Below are 19,223 nucleotides of genomic sequence, written 5' to 3' on the forward strand. Positions count from 1 at the left end.
AGGTGCCCCATTCTTTTTCCTGGGTATGTTTGTTCTTTCTGGATTCAATTGTGACCCTGAAGGATAGGTGTATTTTCCTTGGAAATGAGGCAAACTTAGCTGTGAGAATCCTAGGGGAGGACAAGCTCTTTAGGGGCCTGCTCACACAGCTGCTTCCAGGAAAGGTTGTCTTTCAGTTAGATAGTTATCAATCCTATTTTTAAAGGATGGCCTATGCGGCTGATTATTTGCTTCTTCAATCCTCAGAGGTAATGAAAAATAACAGGTCCCCATTCTTCTTAGAGTAACCCTTCATATGCTTGAAGACAGTAAAACCTCTCTTGAGTCTTTACTTCTTCAGACAAAATTATTCTAACTCCTCTAGCCAGTCCTCATAGGTCTCATTTTTCAATCCTGAAATAATATGGCTTGTTCTCTTCTGGACCCTTTCCAATTGTTCCACATTCCTTTTAAAATATAGTCTCAAATTAGATATTTTAGCATATACTGGGTGGATTAAAACTATAAACTGATACAAATTTATTTCCCTAGTCAACTCATAAAGAGAAAGTCTCTATTACATTGTAGGTGAATTAGATTAGTGAAAGAAGAAAATTCAGGTGAGTAATTTATTTTTCGGTTCAACCAACTGCTTTATCTTGATTTTGATGGCCTTGCCAATAGAGAAGTAACACTATTGAAATGAGCAAGTTTCTCCTGGATAAAAATGCCTTCCTAAGTGATCTGGGAAGATAATAGGTCACAAAATAATTGTAAGGAACTGCCATAACTCTTTTGTTTTAGCACTAATTAAATAGCTTTAGTCATCTTTGACTGATTATGATTTTACAAAAGAAGATTGCTCATCGAGCTATCATAATAACCTGGTTGTAATGGAAAACATTCAAGTATTGAAAATCAAAATAAAAATGTTATCTTGGGAAAGGTGAACATCCTTATACTAGACTCTGGGCATCAAAAATGTAATGTTACAGTGATTTCATTATGTTAAAAAAGGAAAAGCTTTCTCAGGGAGCTATTAGTATCAAAGGAAAGAATATCTTAAAAATGGAGATTTACAGTATTTTTTATTTTATTTTTTGATAACAAAGGGGTAAAATGAAGACACATTCCTGCATTATATGTAAAGGATACTAATGGAAAATGATGAATGATTCATGCATGGATATAACTGGAGTGGAGTGACTGACACTATCTTAAGTTACTAATATAAAATGTGTAGAAGAAACATGCTTTTCAGTCATCAACCCAATGGGATGATTGCCCATTTCTTTCCTGGTCCAGGGTATATCAGTAGGGTATATCATCGTGGGATCTTTCTCCCACTACCATTTTTTGCTACCATTATGGTTTTTATGTAAGTAAACAAAACGGCATGGAGGTAAAGGTGTAATTGGGATCCCCAGATCTTTCTGCATGACTGGCAAATCTCCCCAAACCAAGTTCTACTCTGTTTCCTCTGTTGCCTGTAGCTTCTCCTGTAATAGTACACACAGCATATCTATCTCCTCATCAGAGGAGAGCCCAGGTCTCTCTTTTCCCCTGGGTTTTTAGCATGTAAGGTCTCTCCCTCAATCTGGCCCCCTACCCCCTCAAATATATATGCCCTAGGCACTAAAATTCCAAATTGCAATGTTAGATTAAAACTTGCATGCATTATTGTAATGTTGACCTAGGTCCATTCTATGGGACTACCTTATAGGTGACCTTGCTTTATGTTAAGGTATTTATGGGTGGGGGTGGTGCTTTAATAGCTAAGTCATCTGAATGAGGTCCAAAATTATATGTCATATTCCATTCTGTAGTTGTCAGAGAGTGGTTCCCCTTTACTCAAATAAAGACATTAATAAAATGAAATACTTTCTACTCTCTCTTAATTATGAATGCCCTTTAGCAGAAGTGATTTTAATATTTCTCTCAAGACTTAACTTTTGACCTAATGCCTTTTCAAATGTCTGAAACAAAGTACCTTAACCTTTACTCCATGCCTTGTCCTGTTTTATATTATGGATCACTCTGAAATAACATGAATAGCCTTGCCTTGTGGCATCCATCAAAGAAATAGAAATGCAATCACTAAGCACATAGGAGGGAATAGGACCTCTGGATTAGACCTGTGATCTCACTGGTTTAGGGAGGTCCTTGGTGAGAGAATTTCCTCTAACAATGGAGATCAGGAACTTAACATCTTGGAGAATTGCTTAGCTAAGAGCACTGAAGAGGTAACTTGCCCAGGGTCACATAACCAGGGTGCATCAGAGGAAGGATTTGAACATAGATCGTCCTGTCTCAGAGGATGGTTATAGGAGAATGTCACATTTAGTGCAAGCCCTACCCAAATCCCTACAAACAGCATGAAACATGAGATCAAAACATGGAGAGGTATCAACTCTTCTTTACTTTTGTTGGTGGAAAGAGGCATTTCACTGTTTTTTTTATTTTAATTTTTGGGTGGGATGCAAAGATGAACCAGCCATATCTCCATCAAAAAGCAGTCAGTGGAGACTGAGGCTCTAGTTTGGATAAACGTTCATGTTGGGAAGGTATTGACAATGCTTTGCTCTGACCCCTCTGTAAAAGCTAGTGCGGGATGGTCTTACCATTTTTGCAGACAGGACAACATTGTTCTGGTTCATAGACTGGGTTGACACATTCAGGAACTGCGCAGTCTGCTACAACACAGTGCACTTCGTTGCTGGGCTCACAGCGACACCATTCACATGGAGAGGGCTAGGAACAAATCTAAAATTAGCCCCTTTTCTCCTGTAGCTGAAACATTTGCATATTCACATGTTGTCAAGAGATAAAACATCCTTGTTTGTATTGACTTTGCTGCATTCATTCATTTAACCCTTTCTGCCACCATAAACCCCACCAAAATCAAGCACATCACCTGGAGTAAAGTCCTCTAGTAGGTAACCATGGTCTCAAGTCACAGTGTGATTGGATTGTCCTTTGTTGGACAAATCTCAGTCTGTGCCTTCTCAGAGGCAGCATAGCATAATGGGGAGAGTGCTAGATGCAGAGACTGGAGAGACCTGATTTCAAATCCTACTAGCTATGTGACCCTAAGCAATCCACTTATCCTTTCTTGACCTCATCTCATCTGTAAATTTAGGGAATTGGACTAGATGCTCTCCAAAATCCCTACAGGGTCTGATCTTTGTTTTTGCCTATTTTTGTGCTCATTTTCCTTCTTTTTACAAAAGGGCTATCAGGCTGTCTTGTCTGGATTCTACCAGTAGAAGAGTTGCTTGCCTTGTTCTCACTACCTACCTCTTTTAATAAGTGGACAGGGCAAGCCAAATTGGGTAGGAAAATGATACTGTAACTTCAACCCAAACCAAACTAACAAGCATTTATTAAGCACCCAGTCTGTGCAAGGCACTGTGCCAGGCTATTGGAATCTGAAGAAAAAATTCATGCCTGTGCCTGCTCTTGAGGAGCTTACATTCTGATCAGCTGATGGAGATGCAACATGTCAACAAATAAGTAAATATCTGATAGTCTCAGGAGAAGGAAGAGAACCTCTTAAAAAACTAAAAATAGCCAAAATTTCCCCTAGGAGTTGGCACATGAACTGGACCCTGAAGGAAACCAGGGATATTAACAGGCATTCCAGGTGTAAGTCACAGCCTTTACAAGGTGAGATTTATTATATCAGGAGGGTTCTCATCATTTTATATCTAGAGAAAGAGTGGATTACCAAGAAACAAGACAGCTTTATTAAGTAGACAGAGCTGCCCTCCATATACACAATTTTTGGCAGGTTGCTACATACTAAAGGGCATTTTTTTCTCTATATGATTTTTAGAGGAGCCTGAATTTTTAGTTTGAATATCTTGCTATAGCTTTTATAAAGATTTAGTGAATTGCTTTCATCTCACCTTTATGAAGGAACAAAAATCTATTGATTAAAAAAAATCACTGGTTAAGAGTCAAAGGAGTATGGAATATATCATGATAGACTTGAGAAGTTATGAATTGAAATAAAAAAATTACCTGGAAACCATTATTCATTTTACTTACCTGCTAAGAGGTGACTTCAGGATTGGGGGGTTTCTTCCTAGGAACTTCCAGAACCAGTGACATGTAAAGCAATGACCAAATTGAGTCTTTCTCTTCCTGCTGCATGTCTTGGCACTATTATTTGGCTACTGCCACAGCCACAAGGAATTCTGACTACAGCCTTTGGTGATGTCAGTGCTTTTTAGTTCACCTTTAAGAAGCAGCTCTCAAATCAGGCCATTTATTCTGCAGGAAATTCATTCCCATTCTTAACTGCATTAATTAAAACCCTTTCTCTTTGTCTCAGGGGCTGCTGTCTGTAAGTGATCTCCATCACCTCTCATTTACCTGTGGCTCAGGCAATTTAGATAATATAGGCTCTCCTTAAGTCAGAGATGACTGGATGGGTTGCAAAGAAAAGGGTGGAATCCTTCCATCTAATTATCTTCCTTTATTCATTGCAACTTTGATTTCTGCTTGAAGTGTCATAGCCTATATTTTATTTGTAGGCTTTCTTTTATTAAAAACATGAAGAAAAAAACCCAGTATCACAGCAAACAGAGAGGATTAGCCACAGAATCAGTGGGAGAAAATATAGCTTCTTCCCTCTATTTGATCAATATGTTTATTGACTAGTACTGGTAAGCCCTATGATGTATGTTGATTTTTATCCACATGCCTCAGAGGAGTCTACTTTATATCTCTGATGGCTTTGGCTTTTCTGATGTACTTCTAATGTATAACTTACAAACAACATACAGGCTTAAGGACCTACTGCAAGAAAACTTCAGTGGAGAAAATGAAAGGAGGAATCCAAGAGTGTTCTGCCTTACTAGCAATGACCAGCATAAGTAGAAATTGTAACCCTTTTACATCACTCTCAACAATTCAGAAATGTTTCCTTCTTTTCGTTTATTAAATAATAAGCTCATTTCTAGTCCCACCCTTATCCTTTGCAATAGATTAACAGCCGGATCTGTACTTCTGCCTACAATAAAAGGGAAAAGATATGCCAGAATCACTGAATTACAGAGCTTTAGGTTTGAAGAGACCTTAATGTCACTTAGTCCAAGAAGAACAAACTCTTTTAATGTATAGGGTGCCTCAATTGTCTTTATGCTTAGGTTTTGGGGATGCCTTGTATACATGACAAAGGGTTGTTATTCAAGCTCTTGCTTGAAAACGTCCAAAAAAGGGGAACCTACTACTCTCCAGGATAGTATATTCCACTTTTGGACAGCTCTACTTAAGAGGAAGTTACTTCTAGAAACTTTGCCTCTTTCATACTCTCACACCATTGTTTTCCTCTTTCCAAACAGAACAAATCAAATTCGTTTTCTTAATGATAGTCTTCCAAATATTTAAAAAAAACTAGTATTCTACTATTTCCTTTGAGTCTTTTCTTCAGACTAAACATCAAAAGTTCCTTTAACCAGTCCTTCTATGGCCTGTACTCAAGGGTATTCAAGGCCCTTATTCATACTAGTTGCTTTCTTCTGGATAATCTGTTCATCAATATTCCTGCTTAAATCTGCTACCTAGAATTGAATATAATGGTTCAAATGTGATTCAACCAGGACAGAGTACATTAGAAAGGTCACCTCTGTATTCTAGAAGCTATGTCACTCAATGCAGCCACAATCTTGTTAGCCTTCTTTACTTCCACATCACACTGTTGACTCCAATTGAGCTCTCAGTCCATTAAAACCCTTGGATCTTTTTCAGCCAAACTTGCTTTCTAATCATATCTCTCCCATTTTGTATTTGTGAGGCCAATTTTTTGAATCTAATTGTAATTGCAATTTATCCCTTTCATTTTCCTTAAACTGGCTCTTTGGTTTGTTCCCTGACTATGCACAAGATTTTCCTTAGTACAGAGTCATTGAAGGGCATTCTGTTCTGTGCTATGGTGGACTGGGCTAGGGGTTAAATCTGAATGGGAACTTTGAATCTTGAGCTGTGAGCTTTTCAATCTTCAAATAGCCTCCAATACAATCTTTGAGCTGCAGAATTTTATAAGAAGTATCAGTGGGCTGAATGGATCCTGTTGGTAGAATCTATTATTTTAGTGTTTACTTAAAATGCACTTATTGAGGTACTATTCAAAACCACACCAATATTATCAATACTATATTTATGTTACCATGAACACTGAGTTATTAAGGGATGGAACCATGGTGACAACTATCTGGATATGTATTTAGAGTATCTCAGCACTGTATTTGGGATTAGAAGTTGTTGTTTAGTCATTTTTTCATTGGGTCTGGCTATTTATGATGCTATTTGGGGGTTTTCTTGACAAAGACACTGGAGTGGATTGCTATTTCTTTCTTCAGCTCATTTTACAGATGAGAAAACTGAGGCAAACAGGGTTAAATGATTTGCCCAGTGTCACATAGGTAGGTGTTTGAAGTTGGACTTGAACTCAGGAAGAAATCTTCCTTGATTCCAGTCCTGGCACACTACTGTTACATCTAGTCAGTGGACCTCTGTTCAAATGCTCACTCTGCCCTTCACTATCTGTATCATTTGAAATTATCATTATTATCATTTATCTCTCTGTGATTCAGTTTCCACACCTGCCAAACAAAAGAGTGGATTAAAGGTCTATAAAGATCCCTTCTAGTTCAAAACATATGATCTTATGATGCTATGATTTACCCACGATCACAAAGTTAGTATGGATGAGATAAGATTTGTACCTAGTTCTTTCTGATTCCAAGGCTACTTCATTTATTACCCACTATATCTTTTGATTAATGCAAGTGATTTTGTATAATGGTCTGTTGTTCCTGTTCATATTCTTTGGTCTTTGGGTCTCTGGGTGAAGGGATCAAAGGGAGAAGGGGGGGAAATCCTACTATACTCATAGCACCTTAGTTAACTACAGCTTTATTTCCACTATCTATTATACTTTCCCTCTGCATACCATAGCATCATGAGCATTAACTGAGAGCAAGCTAAAGAATTTCATTACCACAAATGATACCCTGCAAATTAAGAGGACTTAGCTGGAATCAGTACTGTATTCAGAAGCAAGTTTTAATGATGCTTTAGCTCTGTAAATGTGCCTCATGGAATTCAAAGACCTTTGAACTACTTTGAGGTTTACTATGACTTTTGAGCTTTTCTCTTGGGGCTTCTCCGTGCTTTAGTCTGATGGTAGCTTCTCTTCTGGTCAACTGAGAGAAACATAAACACAAGCTGGAATCTTTCCTAGGACATGGGTGAATGAAAGATAGAGATGTACATCCAGAAGGTCAGACTTGGAATCTTGATAAATATGTTGAAGAAAGGGAAAATTCCAAGTGCTCAGTGATAAACTGGAGTCTTTATCAAGGAATAATTTCCTAGGATGCCGCAATTTATATTATGCTTTGCAGATAACTGAGCAGATAAATTCTCAGAGGTGTTCACTTTTGGCTTTGATGTCTTCCAATCTCAGCCTTCTTTTGACTTTATTATTATTATTATTATTATTTATTATTAGCTTTATTTGCTTCATTTGGCTCCTTGCTTTCTTTGTTTTAAACTTTCCTTTTCTCTTGCTTGCTTTCATCAATATCCTCCAAGTTATTTTTCTTTCAGAGAACCTCTCTCTATATCAAACCTCTCCCACTCTGACTCAGGCACAAAATCCTATTCTTGTTAACCCTTTGACTTTATTTGGAATCTCTATTTTCTCTCCTGGTCCTGTCTCTCTACTTTCAGAATTCTATTGGTGCTGACTCCTTCATTGTTCTCATGCCCTGACTTCTTCCCCTGCCTGTTCTGGCCTCTTGCTGCATTTCTAAGTAGCCATCACTCAGATGGTGAAAGGTTCCTCAAAGATATCAGTGTGCTACCTTGCCAATTTCCAGAGGCATTAAGTTCAAACTTTAAAAGCCCCTCTACCTTGGAGTGTGAAACTCTGAAGTATCTGGTGCTCCTATTAAATCTATATCCTTTAAACTTTGAGGTGGTTACATTTTTCTTTTTTTCCTCTCTTTTTGCTTTTTAAAAAATGTACTCTCTGATATAAAAGCCATATATTAGATCTGAAAACATCCCAGAAAACCCAAAGTATTTTTTTAAGTTCTTTTCATAGGAGTCAGAGGACACCATGTGAATTAGTACTTAGAAAAACTATTCTTACTGCTTTAAAAAAGACTAGCATACATCCTGGCAAAATACAGACTGGATAAGTAAGATTAATAAATGAAGTCATTCTGAAATTTTTTGAGGAATAATTTCTTCCCAAGAATCTTTGTAGATCATTTTTCTTTCTGAGCAAAGAAAAGAAAAACAAAAACTCCCAAACCCAACTTTATAATATTTCATGATAAATTTACTCTTATTGAAATTCTGATTGATTTTAAAAATCAAATTTAAGGGAATACTGTGCATCAGGAAATTCAAATATACCTGTACAATTACAGTTTTAACATAGCAATAAAATTTTAATTAAAAATTGTAGAAATGTTTTAGTAAGTAGTGATTTATGAAGAGGCTACATGCATCTGTCTATTATTCTAAGAACATATAACTTATAGGGAGAGCCTAGGTCAAAATGGGTCTCAGGAACTTCTGTGTGATGGTGGACCTTGATAAGGAACAGTCTTTTGGAATATTTTGTTGCTCATGAGTGGGTTAGGAGGATTTTTTCCTGGAATTTTGATCTATATCAATGATGTGATCTTAATCACCATATGGAATCCTGTTGAGAACTATTAGAAGGGATACAACTGAAGACTTCCCAAAGTGGGCAAATGGCAGGGGACATTGGAGATTATGAACTGGTCAACTTGATGGCAATCCTTGGCAATATTTGGAATAGAAATAATTTGATCATTATCAGCAAGGATCTGCTGATAATAAAGAGCCTTTAGTTCACTAAGAATGTCATTCTTAACTAGGGAGTATGAGCACTTACAGATCCAGTTCTTGTGTGTGTGTGTGTGTGTGTTTGTGTGACATGGACCCAGAATAATGTTTTAAAATATAAAATGAAATAAAATGCATTATAATTACAAAGGAAATCACCTATATTGAATGAAGAAGAACTATTTTTGATGATATAAATGAAAAACACAAGGGAGTTTTAGTTGAGCACAAGTTATAATGAGCCAATAATTTGAAATATTAACTAAAAAGAATAAATATAATTTTAGACAAAATTGCATAGTGTTTAAACACAGGAAAGAATATTTCTAATTCTGTGCTGCTTGTACTACATTTTGGCAAATGTGTTTCTTCTCAAATCAAAATGGAAAGGTATCTAAGAACCATCATGTGTTAACATCCAACAAGAATGGTTAATGAATTTGAGTTAGTTTGTTATGGAAACTGAGTCAGTATGTTATAGGAAAATGCTACAACTTTTCAAATATCTAAAAGCAATCATGGGGAAGTAGGGGAAAATTCTGGGGTCTATACTAAGGGAAAGCACATCTAGGAGTTTCCCAGATAATGACTTTAGAGACTTTCTGTGCATCCCCTATAGTACTTGACATATAGGAAGTATTTAATAAATTCTTTTTTATTTATTAATTCATCTTTCATTCATTATTTCTCACCACAGTATTATGAAACAAGTACTTTATAAACCTTAAGGCTCTATAGTACTCTGACTCTATTTAGCATTAAGCTTCAAAGAAATGCAGGTGTTTTACTTGGGACCAAATGGTTGTAGTCTCCATGTTGGAACCTACATGAAATGAACTGGGAATATTGGTTTAATAACAACCAGTGAGACTCTATTTGTGAAAATGAAATACTTTTCATGCAAAAAGGAAAAAAATGTCTCCATTTCCAACATATAGATATTTCTTCCAGGTTGTAGAGAAGTTTGATCTTATAAGTGTCAGAGTTAAGATTTTTATGGTATCTTATTATTAGGAGTTAGCCAATAGAGCAATACATGCAACAAATATAAAAGAAAGTTTTAAATTTGGGAAATGGGGGTGGGTGGCCTGAAATATGAATGATTGGCAATCTTGAGGTAGTATAACCAGTGTAAGTGGTCAATAGAACTAGTATTGATCACTTAGGCAACCAAAAAATGATCAATAAACTCTCTTCTTTCCAACATTAGATTCCTGTAAGTCTCCCTGAAAAATCTCTGATTATTTCTATAAGCCATCAACAAATACATAATTTCATCTGATTCCATAAACCATATATCAAGTTATCTCCAAATATGTTCAAGGCACTTGGACAGAACCCTAACCCAATGGGATATAGCATTTTATTTTATTTTCACAAAGAGGCATTAAAGGAAAAGAAAACAAAAAGAAAAAAACATCTAGACAATATAGATAATTCTGTCAAACTTATGAGAATAAGAGCTATTCTCCCCCACCCCAACTGATACATGGCAAAAGATATGAACAGATAACTTTTAGATGAAGAAATAAAAGTCATATATAGGTATATGAAAAAATACTCTAAATCACTACTGATTAGAGAAATGCAAACCAAAACAATTCTGAGTTCTCAAATCACCCCTATCTGGTTGGTTAAAATGACAAAAAGGCAAAATGATAAGTGTTGGAGCATATGTGGAAAAATGGAGACACTAATACACTGTTGGTGGAACTGTGAACTGATCCAAACACGTTGGAGAGTAATCTGGAATTATATCCAGAGAGTTATAAAACTATGTAAACACTTATGCCCAGCACTTTCATTATTAGGTCTTTTCCCTAAAGGGTATCAGGGTAAAAGGAAAAGAACCAAGAGGATCCAAAATATTTAAAGTGGCTCTTTTGTGGTGGCAAAAAACTGGAAATTGTGAGGATGCCCATAAATTGTGCAGTTGCTCAGCAAATTGTGGTATATGATTGTGATGGAATATTACTATGCCATAACAAACAATAAGCAAGCTAATTAAAAATAACTTGAAAGAACTACTTCGGATCATGAATATCAAAATGAGTTAGAATTAGGAGAGCATTATATACAGCTACAAATTTAATACTTGAAGAATAATTTGTGTCACCTTAAAAAATGAACTGAAAAATGGAAACATAAAAAACATAATGTATATATACATACATATCTCTAGGATGATACCCTCTATATGTGGGAAAGGGAGGAATGGGTTGAGACATTTGTAAATAAATGCGATTAATGAAAAAACATTATGATGACAGCAGGAAATAAAATAACTTTCAAGAGGTCAGTCATAAAATATATGCAGATTTTTTAGGGTTCACAGTTTAAGTGAAAATTCAAACATTTAAGTGAAATGAATACCTAGAAAACAAGTGATTATAAGTGTACTGAATTGAAAAAAAAATTATCTAGTCCAACCAATTTGTAAGAAATCCAGCCATGGCAAACAATAAAAATATCTTTGGGGTAAGTAGAGAAATTATGTTAATTCCTCATGTTGTAAAATTTGTGAAAGAATTTATTATAGAAGACTGCAAGCCCTCAACTTTTCTGGGGCTTCCTTTCATAATGTGTAAAATGGAGACGATAATACTTGCATTGCCTTCTTAATGAGAAGAAGCATGGCATTGTGGATAAAAATCTATCCATGCATTCAGGAAAACCTGGATTTAAGTCCTCTGTTAGACATAAACAAATTATTCTATTGTTCAGTGCCACTAATTGCCTAAGAAAGAAAATTACAGAGAAGTTTCACACAGGAGTGATTTCCCATGTCCAAACAAGAAACAAATAATAAAATATAAATCACATTGTTGTGGTGAGGATCAAATGAATTATTTTCATAAGGTGCTTTTAAAATAGTGTACCATCTAAATTTAAATGTTTACCATTATATCTGCCATGAAGAATTGGATAAATTATGCATCATATATGATGCAAATGTATTGGTTCCAAACATGTTCAGCTTTTTCCTCTAAGAAAGGGACATAGACCTTGGTCCCATGGTACATATGAAAATTCTGGATAGGTTTCATCTCTAATGTACAAGTTTTATAGAATACAGTTTCCCAAGATGTCTAAAATTTCCCCTCTTATCTTGTAGTTTCTACTCAGCACACTATTCAAACATTCTTAAATATGACTAAAGCTCATAGTTGAGGAAAACAATAGGCTTTTGCCATGATTATTCCACTAGTTAGTATTAGAATTGATAATTATATTATCATTAATAATGCTTGAAATTTACATGGGACTTTAATGTTTAATTCCTTATAATTAGAGGAGCTATATAGTATAGTTAAAAGTAGTATACTACATCTTGGCATAGGAAAGACCTGGTTTTAAAGTCTACCTCGGACTAGTTGTTTGACTTTAGAAAAGTATCTAACCTCTCCATTCCTTAGTTTCTTTATTTGTAAAATGGGGATAATAGGACATACTACTTATTTCAGGGTTATGAGGATCATGTAAGACTAAATATTTATAGCCCTTTTGTAAATAAAGAACTGAACAAATAATAAGCTTTTATTATTAACAATTTTTTTGGATTAGGCAGTGCAAGTATTGTTATATTAATTTACAGAGGAAGAGATGGAAGCATATGCAGGAAGTAACAGATTTGAAACAGGTCTTCTAAATTCAAGGATCAAACAATCAATAAGGAAATAAGTTTCAGAAAGTTGAAAAATATCTATGAAGGAGAAGATAATACCAGATGGCAAGGATACCCAATCACCAAATTTCTCTTGGTGCTAGCAACAAGTGGAGTGTTTCTATGGTGAGTATTCACATTTTCCTCAATGTCTCATTACTTTCAAATACTGACAGAAGAGTTGAAACACTGAATTCAAAAAGTTCTGACGTCAGTAAGTCTTGATTTGGGAAACTCTTAGATGTGACCCATCTTTGTCCAGACTTAAGCATTTTCCAGTATCTATAGCCTTTAAAGTAGCTAGCTAGTCATTTACTTAGATCATCTACATAGTGGACTTACAACTCTTCCCAGAAAGAATGAGCCTGATTCTTTTTTTTAAACAAATTAAAATGTAGTTGATGGGTCATTTGCTTTCTCAATGATTAAAACTCTTCTAAGTTTGTGATGACTTCTTTGTTGGAGGCCTCAAGGTCATCTTTAACTATTCACTTCCAATCAGTTGTCAAGTCAGGTTTCTACTTTCAGAACATCTCTTATATATGACTCTTTTCTCTGAAAGTGCCACAGTTTTGGTTTGGGATCTTATCACTTCATGCCTAGATTATTGCAATATCCTTGTTGATAATCTCTCTGCCTCAAGTCTCTTGCTATTCCAGTTGATCTTTTACTCACCTGCAAAGTGATTTTCCTGAATCATCTCTATATTCAATAAATTCCAGTGGCTCCCTACACTCTCTAGAATTGGATAGAAAATGCACTGTTTGGCATTTTATGCCTTTATAAATTGGCTCTTTCTTGTTCTTTAGTCTTCTTAAACCTTACTTTCCTCTACATACTCTATGATATAGGTACCCTGGCCTTATTGTTCCTTATTGTTCCTGAGATCTTAATAGTTCATTTGCTTCACCTGATGGTGTTTCACTGGTTGTCCTTCCCCACTTCTACCTCTTGGCTTCTCTGGTCTCCTGTAAAACTCATCTCAAATATTATCTTCAATTAGAGGCATTTCATACTAGTGCTTTCCTTTTGAGATTATCTTCCATTTATATTGATACTTACTTCACAGAAATGTTGTAAGGATGGATTAAATTATATTATCTTGTGACTAGACAACTTTAGATATTTGAGATGACCTTCCTTTTACACTCTCTATATTATAGTTATGTATTTATTTAAATGTTGTTTCCCCAAAGAGAGTGTGGGCTCCTGATCCAGGGATTATGTTTTTCACTTCTTTTGTATCCCCAGAACTTAGCACAATGCCTGGTGTATAGTAAATGTTTAATTAATTCTTGTTGACTGACTGATTGATTAATGCAAATAACTACAAAGCTGGCCATATTGTGAGCTTAGAAAAAGAAGTTTCATGATGAATTTGATAATATTTGGGTCAAGGCAGAAGCTTTGTAATATAGATTTTGAATAGCAAGATTTGGTCATCAAATTTATATTGTAGAATCACTGGAAGAGATAAATGCTCATATATCTGCTAGTTAATGTAATTCCTATACAGGCAAAGGAAAATATACAAATTACATTAATTGTGGCAGTTAGTACTTCAAGATAACAAAATCCAGTGTGTTCTTTCCCAGGTATTCATCAGGATTTCATAGAAGACATTTGTGCATAAAAGATTGTAATGAATGTCCTTGAGTCTACCTATTCAGGTGTTGGTTTCAGGGTTATGAGCTTGTGTTTGGGCATATATTAGGCCAAATGCAAGAGGGTCTATATGAGATCATCTGAGGAAACTGGGAACATGGAGGACAGAGCCAGGGAAAGTCTTCTCTGTTTGTTTTCCTCTGTCTCTGAGCTAAAACAGAATAGTGGAAGATCAATTAGCAAATACAAAAAGAGCTAATTTAATATTGAAAATTAGTCATCAGGAATGAAACACAATGCTGGTGATCTTATTCAGAGATGATATTTATTCTTGAAATCATATGCTGAAGCTCTTGAAAGACTTAAAAAAAACCAGGCAAAATTCTACATTCATTGCTTTCTACCTCTCTTCCCTGTATTTGGGTAGACTGAGGGGCTGTTTTTTGTCTGAATGTCCTCAAGGTGAACTGAGGCAGTTTGGAAAGGAAGGGTTCTCTAGAGATCCCAAGAGCAGTCAACAGAAATATCACAGTATAGATCAGGACAGAAAGAAATCTCCCTTTAGCTGAAAAAAATAAGGCCATTTCTAGTTGTTTTTGATAGGCAAGTGACAAGGGGTTTTCAAGGAAATAGTTGATTATTGGGAGGGAAAAATATGCTTCTTCCTCTGACAGAAATCTCTGAAGGAGAATCCAAAGGCACAGGCAAAGGCCATTAGGTGCAAGATAAAGTCAAGTCAGCAACAGAGCATCACATTCAAAATCATGAAAAAGACTTAAAAGACAGATATTAGTCCCTCACTGATAAGCTGGATTGACAGTCAGGTCTGGTGTAGGAAAGGCCCTGTGAAGTGTTACTAAGTAGTTTTGAGCAGTCTCTATATGTCTCTATGTGGAGGATTTCCCATTTATCATCCATCTGTGTAATTTGGAAAAAAGGAAGAAACTGTATGGCTTTGAAAATTTTCACTTGACATGGAGAAGGACAGATTGCTGATATCAGAGAAGTGCCACTCAGTCACAACAGCCAGGAGGCTTAGTGAGGGGGTAGGAGTGAGGAGAGGCATGGAGCATTTTGCCACTACAATTCTCCAGGGAGAGAGAACTATTAAAAAGACAAAAGACAGATACTGCACTGAAGGAACAATAAGATGAAAATATCATAAAGAACCCTAGTGAGCTATAACTCAGTAAAGCAGTTTTGAGTGGATGGGACAGAATTCAGTGTTCTTCAAACTCTGGGAGCCTGGGGAATAAAGCCCTGAAGAAAAAAAAAACAACTGATCCCATTTGCAATGGTGAAATCACACAGACAAGGTGTTAAAAATCTGACATTCTAGTCAGATGCATCACTTTGTCACTGATGCATGAAAATCCCAGAAAAATCTTAAGAGGAAGTAGTCACCTTACTGTGCAAAAGCACTGGATTTGGGGTCACCAGACCTGTGCTTTACTACCTACAGTTTTTGTGACCTTGGACAAGTCCCTTCCCTCCCTGGGAGGGGGGTGGTAGTGTCAGGTTCTTCATCTGTAAAAAGAGAGGCTTAACTAAAGTCCCTTCCAGATCTGACATTCTTTATCTGTCTCTATATGCCAGCTACTGGTACCATAACAGGTACACTTCATGGGAAATGCTATAAGGCTGGATTAAGATATTTTAGGTTATTTTGTGCCCAGGAAGCATTAGATATGCAAATGCATGAGAGATCTATGATTTTCTCAGTTCGAGCAATTTCCACAATCAACACTAGAGAAAAGATGGAATTTGCCCAGGGTCACACTTATTTGGGGGGGGGGGGACTATGATCAGGGAATCTGGACCTGTGACTAAAGAAAAGACCACCAATACATGTCTGCAATCTTAGCTGAGCTACCTGAAGCACTGAGTTCAGTAATCCCCACAGGAAACTTCTGGGTAGAATGTCAGAGGAACATTTGAACTCATGCCTCCCTGTCTTTGAGACAAATTCTTTCCATTAAAGCTTTTTTAAATTATGTTTCTTAAGTGTGGAAGATTTGTATATTTATCAATTTAGATAATTCCTAGGATAAGACCTTTTTTTAAATTCAGCTCAATAACATATCTATAATTTAGCAGATAATTTAGTTGCTCCAGGCATTTAGATATTAAGTGACTTACCCAAGGTCATATATTTGATGTCAGATAAAAAGATTTGAATCTACCTTACCTAAAGGCTACCTTCAAGATCTGACATAATTGGTATACTTCATGGAAATGCTATAAGGATGGGTTAAATTATTCTTAATCTTATGTCTAGGAAGATAAGATTCTTCCCTTGGGGCATCTAGGTGGTAAGGTGATGAATGATGGACCTGAAGTCACAAAGTCCTGAATTCAAATCTGGCCTCAGACATTTACTAGCTATGTGACCCTGGGCCAGTTGCTTAGTTCTATTTGCCTCAGTTCTGCATCTATTATATGAGTTGGAGAAGAAAATGACAAACCACGTCAGTATCTTTGCCAAGAAATTCCCAAATGAGGTCACAAAGAGTCAGATCTGACTGAAAACAACTGAACAACAAAAAATTGAGCTAGAGAAGGAAATGGCAAACCACTACAATATCTCTGCCAAGAAAACCCCAAATGGGGTCATGGAGAGTTAGACACAACTGAAAAATGACTGAATAACAACATTCTTGACTACCTTCTATGCCGGGAAGATTCCATGTAAAGTATTATATGAAGTACAATAATCATAAAACAGTATACAGCTTCAGTTATTGGTAGAGCAGTACCCGTTCACTTGGTTCTAGAGTTTATGATTTGACAAACCTCTGTACCATATCATATATTCTTTTGTGAAACACTGACAGGAAGATACTAATGTCATACTCTCAGGCTTTGTCCCTGAAATTGGCCAGTGGTAGTTGATAAATCATGCTTTTCTTTGATGTTTGGTTTTTTATCTTTTTCTAGTTTCAGTTCTGGGTAGCTCAAAAGCTAATATGCTGATTTTTTTAGTAGAGAATGATTTAGCATTTTTTTCTCTATTATGAAACCTTTGAAATGTGAAAGTTTTTAAAGCTGTAGATACCTTATTCAGTGTGAAAAAGATCTGAGTTGCTTTTCAGAAATATAACCATGCGAGTCCTCAGCCTGTGGTTGAGTTGTGGGTGAAATGCTAGCTGTGGTTGGGTAATTAGTTTCTTATTTAGAAACAAGTCATTTCAATCTCCTGTCAGATCTTTGGCAAAATGATTTTTAACAATGTAAGTTTTACTCAGGATTTCTGCTTTTCTTGACTGGAGTGTCTTGAAGCTTCACTGTGAAAGTTTAGCTTCTCATTAAGAAAGGGGAAATTCTATATACTTGTTCTTTGTCTCCCCTAATGAAGCTTTCTAACTTTCAGTAGTCACACGTCTGTTATTTTAAGATGCTCTTCTAAAAGGCTGAAAAAAATAAAGTTAAAATCAGCAACTTTAATTTTTCTTCCCATCATCTTCAGAAATAGGAGAGATGCCCTCTCTGCAAAGTGAAAGAAATGAGTTTCTGGAAGTTACGATGGTCTACTCAACATCTTAGAACCAGCGTTGGCTGATTCAGGTTCACTAGGAGGGAGCTCCCATTAAGCCTTGCATGAAAAGCAGTACCGGGGAAATAATTTTTGTTCTAGAGGAGTGAAATTCTCTGTTTTTTTTTTTAAGTTACTATTTACCATGCGTGTGTAGACTGTGACCTTAAAGCAAATCACCTCACCTTTCAGGGAGAGGATTCTTCATCTTAAAAATAAGTCAGGTGTAATTGATGCTTTCCAGGTCCTTTTCCAGTTCTCATGTTTTGGAATCACAGCTACCTGTTAGGTGGAATATCTGTTCTACTGATAGCACATTCAGCATTCAGTGTCTGTATGTGTAGCCTATGAGTCCTAGGTGTGTGCTTCTTTGAGGTGATGGAGGCTATATACATGGAACAAGCTCCAGGACTTACATCAGAGATAGTATATCCCATGGAAGAGAAAAAGAATACTGCCTAAAGCATATGCACTGATTTTTATATAGAATGCATTGTAGTTCTGTTCAGAGACCAGAGACTAGACAATCTCAACGCCTTAATCCTGCTTGAACACTTGTTTGAGAATATTGATTCATGAAATGATGCTTATCTAGGGGTAACATATGTATTACACACACACACACACACACACACACACACACACACACACGGAAAAATTAACCCCTTCACATTTTAACTGAAAAATAGTATACAAATTATGAAAATCTTCTTTATTATCTCTAGGATCAAGTGTAAAATTCTTTGTTTGGCATCCAAAACCCTTTAATAATTAGGTATCCCCTACTTTTCCAGCTGTCTTTTCCCTACATACACTCTGGGACTCAGTGACACTGGCCGCCTTGCTGTTCTCACAAAATTCTGCATCGAGAAACTGCTGTCTTTTTAAATGGTTGTTCCTCATGCTCCCTCATCTCTACTTCTTGGTTTCCCTGGCTTCCTTCATGTTCCTGCTAAAATTTTATCTTCTTTGAGAAGTCTTACACAGAGAGAAATTTGTCAAATTCATAAAATTTGGCATAAATTTGGTACAAAAATGGCACAAAATTGGCACAAAAATGGCACAAATTCTGAGTCATTCCCCAGCTGACAAATGGTCAAAGGATAAGAATGGACAATTTTTGGATTAAGAAATCAAAGCTTTATATAATGTGAAAAAATGCTCTAAATCATTATTGAATTGATAAGTATAAATCAAAACAATTCTGAGATATTATCTCACATCTATCAGATTGGCTGAAATGATAAAAGGGCAAAATGACAACTGTTAAAATATGGAAGAATGGAAACACTAATAGATACACTGTGGGTAGAATCATGAACTGAACCAACCATTTTGGAGAGCATTCTGGGATTATGACCCAAGAGCTATTAAACTGAGTATAACTTTTAACTCAGCATTTAGGTTTCTTTCTTAAGGTGATCAGGGAAAAAGGGAATAGAACCTATATGTTCTAAAATATTTATAGCATTTTTCATTGTTGGAGCAAAGAACTAGAAATTAAAGGGATGCCTATCAATTGGAGAAGGGCTGAATAAGTTGTGGCATATA

At 36.0% G+C, this 19,223-nt stretch overlaps 1 protein-coding gene across 1 annotated transcript in view; it reads right to left on the reverse strand.

The window, feature by feature from the left end:
- The window catches only part of VWC2L (von Willebrand factor C domain containing 2 like), a 169,247-nt gene that overhangs the window by 132,197 nt on the left and 17,827 nt on the right, over positions 1–19,223 (reverse strand). Inside the window, exon 3 of the mRNA XM_001364020.4 lies at positions 2,601–2,730. Within this exon, the coding sequence (XP_001364057.2) occupies positions 2,601–2,730 (130 nt within the window). The remainder of the gene's footprint in view (positions 1–2,600; positions 2,731–19,223) is intronic.

The sequence above is a fragment of the Monodelphis domestica genome, chromosome 8 (assembly GCF_027887165.1).
Source record: "Monodelphis domestica isolate mMonDom1 chromosome 8, mMonDom1.pri, whole genome shotgun sequence".
NCBI lineage: Eukaryota > Metazoa > Chordata > Mammalia > Didelphimorphia > Didelphidae > Monodelphis > Monodelphis domestica.